We start from the raw sequence: 7,942 nt of genomic DNA, 5'->3' as shown, positions 1-7,942 counted from the left end.
TTCTCAACATTCTTACCAACTGAAATGAGAAATCACTTAAACACAATACAAATACTAACACTTCTAAGTTTCATAGAAATTGTTTCTCAACATTCTTACTAACTGAAATGAGAAATCACTTCAACACAATACAAAAGAAAACAAGTATAAATTTTTTTCCTAAAAAATGAAAAAAAAGAAGCTAAAGCCAAATGAAAGCGAAAAAAGCCAAATGCAAGGATTAAGAAAATATTTTATAAAATGAGATGAGGCATTCCATAATCAGCATCTGAAGATGATACAGAGTAAACTCTTTTATGACAGCCATGGAATTCCCACCCCTTACTGGATGTACAATGAGCATAGATAGGAGACTATTCACTCACTGGTCTCCCCATTGAGATTTTTTTGGACAATTTGTACTCCCTCATAGTGTTGGTACATTCTCCTGAGCAGCGACAACCCTAATACTACCACCTGAAATTTTGAGTTTCGTTTAGTTACTGTTCACATACTAGTTACTTTTCACATACACTCAATGCCATGCAAATTTTGTAATAGAACCCAACTAGCATTTTGAAACGAACATATCACTTTGAATAAGGGCAACTTTCGCTTTTGGGATCAGAAGTGTTTTTGTTTGTGCTGGTGTTTGCAGCATTCATGACCTTTACAGCAGCTGAAATAGTTTTGCAAAACAAAGAGAGAATTAGAGACAACTAAATTTATTATCATAATCAAAACAAACATTATCATAGAAATGAAAAGAACTGTATAAAAAATAAAATATAAACATTTTTGGTTTCTTACCATGAATGTTCATGTCCCTTTTGTGAAACTCCAATACCTTTGGAGAGATGACTATCAAGGTTCAGTGGTGACAGTTTGAATTGCATTTCCACAACTTTGATTTTCTGTTAATCATTTACCGTCTAAATTTAAAAAGAAAACATTAGTAATAATGAATGGTAACAATGACTTTCATTTTAGTGGCCAATTGAAAATCTTAAAATTTGAAAGGCGAGATAATACAAAAAATACTGCTAACAAATTACAACAATTTTTCTATTCTACACAATGCTCAAATGAAAAGGTCAATGTGCACCTCAAATCATCAGGGTGATCCAAAAAAGAAGAGACACATCCTACTTCCTCTGAATCCATTCCAAAATCTATAAGGAAATCTGACATAAATTTATCAAATTCGACATCAATAATAGGAATGCCAGCAAAATCCAATTCACTGTAAGTATCAAAGGTATGACCAGTGGGTGAGAGTCCTAAAATTCATAATGGAAAAAGTTCCAAGCAAAACCTAAAAGGCTTATAAATACCTGCATTTAATGATTGAGATGTTTGACTCGACTCATTTGATTGCTTCAGAGCTGATTTGATCGCATGCAATTTAGTTTGACTCCCCTCAAGTTGAGTTTCAAGCTCTGCAATGCGATCTTGAAGCCTTGATATTATAACCTCATGCAACCGTCTTTCCAAATCCCTTGGTGAAACACAGAAGTTTTCTGTATTAAATTCTTCATCTCTTGAAGAATTATTATCTTCCTCTGATTCTGCATTACACGTAAAGCCATCCTCTCTCAGTTGTCCACAGACAACATCAGCACTGCAATCTGAGTCAATCTGCAAGACCGTTGAAATTCTCAGGGTTATGCTGCGTGATCATAAAACACCAATGGAAGATCTTAAACATGAGACTGAAAAAACTTGAAACTGCTTTATAGATATGTTAATAAAACTTTAATACAATAGATAACACTCATAACCAATCAGCACTTGAGTCAATGTATGTAAAAGGGTACAAGGCATCTTCTAATTTTATCGTCTATCTAGTTATGCTGAACGTATCCTCTAGGCTCTAGCTATACAGGTATATTGTGACTGAAGGTATCATTTCATTTTGCTTGTCATCAATTCGAAACATTAGCATGTTGTGAGTCTTATACTTTGGCAATGCATGTCAAGCCATTACCCTCCTGATAACTTTTAAAAACTTATACACATCCAAGTGCCAAGTAAACGAATGCATTGTGCTCCAGAGATAAGATGACCAGAATCAAAGTGACTCCTATCAAAACAATTCAACCAGAGAAGTTGTGCTGTGTGCACAAATTCAACATGGGCAGCATGGCTTTAATATCTATCCGAAACAGAAAAAAAAGAGAGCAGTTGAGTTTCTATTAGCTAACCTCATTCATTCTAAGAAATCTTCTCTGGTGGCTAAGAGAATGCAAGTTGAATCCAAGTTTCTCCAACTCGGCTTCAAGCTCTGCTTCAACACTGGTCACGTTCTCCATTTTTTTGTCGGGGGTTTTACGTGGAGTTTTCTCAATCACACACGCCTCAGTAGACAATGCATCAAGACAAGCAACAGTCTGTTGCCAAGTTTCTAAACCATTAAGAGCTTCATCAGATACGTCTTTCACGGTGCATGAAGCTTGCATTTCTAGTTCTCCTTCCAGTTCCTCAACCCTTTCTTCTTTTTGTTTTATCAAACATGTAAGCATCTCCATTTCACTCTTGCTTGACATGATTGTGGACATTATGCCAATGCCAACTCCAAAACAAACCAAACAATAGCCTACACATGCATCTGTGAAATATAAATATTGTAAATAAAACAACCTTAATAAAGGAAACAATTCTGAAGCTAAAAGAGGAATTACAATTAATCATACCTGCATTCCTTGAACTTTGGCTGCATTCTCTTGGCGAAGGAAGTTCAGTTAAGGGTACAGACCCATGCCCATCACTGTTTATGTCATTGTGAGAAGGCAGTAGACAATTTGTAACAGGAAATGAAAGCAGCAGAGGAGAAATCTCCGCTCCCATGATTTTACTCCCATCATTAACCAGAAGAGGCTTTTGCCTTTGCCCTCCGCACGAGATGCAACTACTACTGTCAATTTCATAACTATAGAGACAGCTTTCGAGGGAAGACATAGGCTTGCTAATAGTCGCCCTTAAAACCCTTGCTCTTCCCCTAAACGCAGAGGGTCCTCTTTTCGAAGACACACATCTTCTCCCAAACCCAAATTCGCCGACATTGCAATCTACAAGATCCTCAAAATGACTTTGATGGAGAATCTCTTGCTGCCTTATACTTTCATCCGATCGATCTTTGTCATTTGCCGGACCAGGGTTGCTGTTGACGAGGGCAGATTCATTTTCCATGACTTGCGATTTAGGGCAAACCATGTTCCAACAATTCGCTAAAAGCGCACAACCAGCAGCCGCTAAATCCATCCACATTTCCATCAATTTCAGGCCTGCAATTACCAATGCAGAGAATTTCTTCCTCTCCATGGCCACCGATACAACCCTATATATTTCCCCTTCTGCTCTGGCATCATAACTCATTCTCAGACATTTCCAGCAACGTGGTTGCTGCACCAGCGCTCTCAGACCCCGTTGATTTCTCACGCCGCGATCTCCGCCGTTGCCTCCAACGTTTCAATTTTTAATGAGGTGATCCAGTTTGGTGAATACCAAATCCCTCCGTTGTTACAGGCGATAGAACTCGGTATAATTCCCAATTGGGGATATGGGCTTCCCGGCAGGACACATGTGGAGTAATCGATGTATCTGCTTGTGAAAAGAAGGAATGAGCGAGCGTAAGAGCTCATGTCCTGGCACAGCACTTCCTTATGACTGGTTGCGCCCAGGAATTGGGAGAGATTGTGATCAGCCACCGAAAGTGATATTAACGTTCCAGCAAATTTTGTCAGTGCGGGATCCCACAAATTAAAAGAGAACGCCATTGCAGTATTGGAACTTCAGCCACTGGAAATGTGCAGTGTAATGGCTTCCCGTGTGCACAAAGAAAAACATCCGCCAGAGCCTTGAGTTGTTGGCTTGTCTTAATTTAAAGAGTTAAATAGAGGCAGAGCCTTGAGTTGCTGGCTTGTAATGAATGGATGAAAGATTTTTAATGACATTTATGAGGCCATAACTCTAGAGACCCATATAAAACTCCTAGTCAGTCTGATGTGATTTCTCCGGCCCATCTTTTTTGTTGTGAATCTGTATAAGTAAAATGACCCCCTTGAGGAGTCTTGGTCCTTCAGAAAAGTCTTTTATATTGTTCACTTTTAATGTTTCTTTGTGGAAGCTGTGAATGTCTTTGTATGCTATCCTCCGACTCTTCCTTAGGGACCTTCCACCTACCAGTTTCACATCTCAAATGGCAGAAACCGGATCTCAATTGAGCAATTAAGATATTTGTCTTTCCTTTGATCTCGACTCTTAAATATTCTTTGTAGTCATGTTCGCATGTGGGATTAAAGTCTTTGACATAATAAGTTTTTTTCAACATTCAACATTCTCATACGATTACAATTTTACAATTTAAAGTAGTAGTTCTAAAGTTTGAGTCTCTTTTGTGAAAAATGAAGATAGATCTATGCCTTGCAAATAGCTAAAAGAACAAGAGCTTCATATATAGTCTTTCTAAATAAAGTAGAAAGATAATTTTTTAATTTTTTCTTAGTCTATAGTATTCTCATTTAAGAGGCTCACAATTTACTATTGTGTTGTAGACTCTTGCCTCAAAAGTATAATATTATTCAACATAATAATTTATGATTAAAAAAAAATTAAATACAAAAGGTTAAACATGTTGATAGTAACTTTGATTTGCAAAACAATAAAAAAATTCAATTGATAAACAATGAATTCAGTTCAAGCAAACTTAATTTAACAAGTATTTTTAGATATTGAATTATTAAATTAATTATTAGCTTAATAGTTTTACATTGGAGAATAACAAACGAGATAAAAATAAAAATTTCGTGGACGAAATTGTCAATGAAACATGCTACAAAATACACCTACTCTATTACCCTTGTGTTTAGTAACAAACTCTGATCCTCAAACATTATTGAAAAGAAAGAGAATACAATAGTGGTACAACAGTTACACATAGAAAATAACTTATAGATAAAAAATGGATGGAATGACAAACTCACTCAAATATCTAATATCTCTAAATTATAATAATTTTAATTTACTACTATTAAATATTCATGCAATAAAATATAAGGTTATGATCAAAGCTTACAATGTACAATTTTTCAATATCCACCCCACAATGACAGCTGTGGAAAAAGGAATGCAGTTAAGGTGGTTGCTGCAACAACCAAGAATAAATGTGAAAACTATATTTACCCTTGGTGGAAACCACTCATTGCTTCATTTCAAACCATTTAAACTATTCTCATGGAGATGTGAGCATGAAATAATACAAAGCTGAACTACCAAAAACTTCATAACAATGTTGAAACATTTTCATCTAATCTTATAGGCTAAGATCATTAGCTATTTGACCAGACTAAATTAATTACCCTCTTGAATTCAAAATCTAAACAAACCTCACCAAATAACTAGTAATTATTTGTAAACCCAAAACATTCTAGTCTTGCGTGAGGTACTTTTATTTTGAAATATGGATTAAAACAAAATTGAAATTATTGGAGAAGTGTCTTACCAAATCTGAAGTCATGTCCTACCTGAGACATGCCCTCATTATTGGTCATTGTAATCTCCACATGATATTCATAGTTGATGCCCCACATTGGGAACTCTCAAATTCTTCTTTGATCTCATGGTCACCATTTTAAACAAAAATATACTCAAAACCAATTCATTGTTGCCTCTTATAGGATGAATAAACAAAGTTTAAATAAGGAAAACCCCACACCAACACTAATAGAGATAACAACATTGTATATTTCTCCATCAACCAACTAAAATGAAGATAAGTCAAAATATATGAAATGATTGTGTCATTTTCATATTTCCATTTCAACCAAATCTTAGCAATTATGATTGTGTGAAAGTAAATCTTGCATGAAAAGTGACAATGGTTGCACCAGAGAAAATAGATTATTACTAGGTACTGCATGATTGTATGACATGTACGAAATATTTTTGTTCCAAATGCTTTAAGAAATTCTGGACTATTTGGAATTTTTCTTGACAAAACTCTTCCTTTGATCTTGAACAACTTAAATGATGTTGTACAATGCTCTGTCATTTGCAGTTAACAAATGTTGCACAAGAACATGTGCCAAATTTTTTTAAAAAAAATTGAAAATTGAAAATATTTATTTCCTTACACCTAATTGTACAAATGCCCTACTCCTTTTTCATTTTCCCCTATCTCTTTGATTATATACTCACAATTTTACAAAACCTTGATTTCAACAAAACATCCTCGTTGTGATTATCTTGTTCATCGCAAACATGTCCTTGTAAATCTAGGAACCTTACAAAAACATAGAAAAAAATCAAGAAAAGCACAATATACTAGAAAAATATAAGCAAGGAAAAGACAATATTTCATCTTCTTAAGTACTTATAAAATGTCTTTTTGTATATTTCATCTCAGAAGCCTTCTTCAAGATTTATATTGCTACTACTTTAGTTCATCGTGTCTTTATAGGATTCTTAAAAGGTCTAGATCAATGTAATGTCAAGATTTGTTTTCTTAGAAAGTCTAATCTAGTTATGGTTCTAAAAGATTTATGGCCTATCCAAGACAAATGGTTTAAACCTAGTCAAGATTTATTTTTCTTTCTAGTAGCACTATTTCTCAATTTCTCAAATACACGCAAAAAGTGAACAAGAAACTTTTAGCACAATAACACAATAACTCACATGTTTTTATCAATTGAGCACAACAGTTGTGAAGCTTCAAGTACAACAACAAAGATAGAATTGTTGTATTCACTTCCAAGTCCCATGACAAAGATGTAAATGTTATACTATCAAGTCACTTAACCTAATGATGATATCCAAGTAGGTTTAAAGCCAATGGAAGTAACCACCATATATGAAAAGTATACAATTTATGCCAAATGTTGATCCTATCGTAGGTGCTCTTGCAAGAGCCCTTCTCTATGATGTTTAGAGGTACCTATCAAACATATTCCCTCAAAATACCCATACCAACATTCAAGTTTCCCACCTTTTCTACAGGCTTATTATATTCATTAATATACCAAATGGCTTTAGAGTTGCTGCAACATTGAACTGCATATCCATGAGAAGTTAATACAAAATAGAATGCATGTGTCCTACAGACCCTCACTTATCTAGTACCACTCATACCAAGAATGTTGTTTTTCTCAAGCTCTATATTGTAACTTCTACAAAACTACTAAAATACAACTTCTTCAACAACTACCATAACTACTACAAAACACTTATGCAACAGTTGTGCAATTGCTATGAAATAACTTATGTAGCAATTGTCTAGTTATTGAAAAATGGCTTCTGCAGCCATTGTGTGACTGTTGCAAAAAAAATTCCCCTTGGCCATATTTACACAGCCCCTAACTACTTATATTAATTGCAAATAACACTTAGCCCTTTGTTAGTGTAATTAGTTGTTTTCACTTATTAATTAAATCACTTTGATTTAATTAAATAATTTGCCTATTACTCTAGTTTTCTTAAGCTATCTCGTAGGTGCATATACTTAATATTTTATTAATTATAATGTGCAACCCTAGCTTTTTTAGGCTTTAGGTTACCCTTTTTAAGCTTTGATCTCCTTTATAAGGATGGATTTGTTTGTAATTTATTGAATCCGTTGAATAATATTTTTCTTCGTCTGAATACAATTTTTCTGTTTTCAGATCAAACCCTTGCCTCTTCTTCTCTTTTTCTTCTTCGTGACAGGGTTTCTGCATGCAGGTTTTCTTGGGCTTCATGGATTTGATTGGTCTATTTGCTCAAATCCTACATGGTATCAGAGCTAGATTTGTTGTAGCTTGTTCGGTGTTTCAAGAAAAAGGGAGAACAAGGGTTTGGCAGACCAGATCTAGTGTTTTTTCGAGTTTTTCTAAGAAAATATGGGGTCACTAATTTTTAGAGTAGTTTGAGGCCAAACAAACCTCACAGATGGATTTAGAAGGCGTCAAAACCCTTGTTTTGATATAAAATT

General features: G+C 34.7%; 1 protein-coding gene across 6 annotated transcripts; it reads right to left on the bottom strand.

Annotated features, from left to right (window-relative positions):
* Window positions 1-212: 212 nt before the first annotated feature.
* LOC149569625 (uncharacterized) lies at window positions 213-3,362 on the bottom strand. Of its 6 annotated transcripts, none has more exons than XM_089822335.1 (6): window positions 2,673-3,356; window positions 2,184-2,587; window positions 1,314-1,617; window positions 1,085-1,163; window positions 790-911; window positions 213-658 (listed from the first exon to the last, which is right to left on the bottom strand). In XM_089822335.1, exons 1-5 carry the CDS (start codon window positions 3,352-3,354, stop codon window positions 905-907), a joined length of 1,476 nt encoding a protein of 491 aa, XP_089678461.1. In that variant the 5' UTR covers window positions 3,355-3,356; the 3' UTR covers window positions 213-658; window positions 790-904. The 6 variants fall into 6 exon arrangements, with proteins under 6 accessions (XP_089678461.1, XP_089678458.1, XP_089678463.1 ...); XM_089822332.1 differs by having other exon boundaries at window positions 790-893; XM_089822337.1 differs by having other exon boundaries at window positions 1,085-1,151.
* Window positions 3,363-7,942: the final 4,580 nt, after the last annotated feature.

This window comes from Cupressus sempervirens, chromosome 3, assembly GCF_028749045.1.
Source record: "Cupressus sempervirens isolate cs-2001-9-10 chromosome 3, ASM2874904v1, whole genome shotgun sequence".
Taxonomy (NCBI): Eukaryota; Viridiplantae; Streptophyta; class Pinopsida; order Cupressales; family Cupressaceae; genus Cupressus; species Cupressus sempervirens.
Note: the sequence above shows the minus strand (reverse complement) of the source record. Positions and strands in the feature narration are given on the sequence as shown.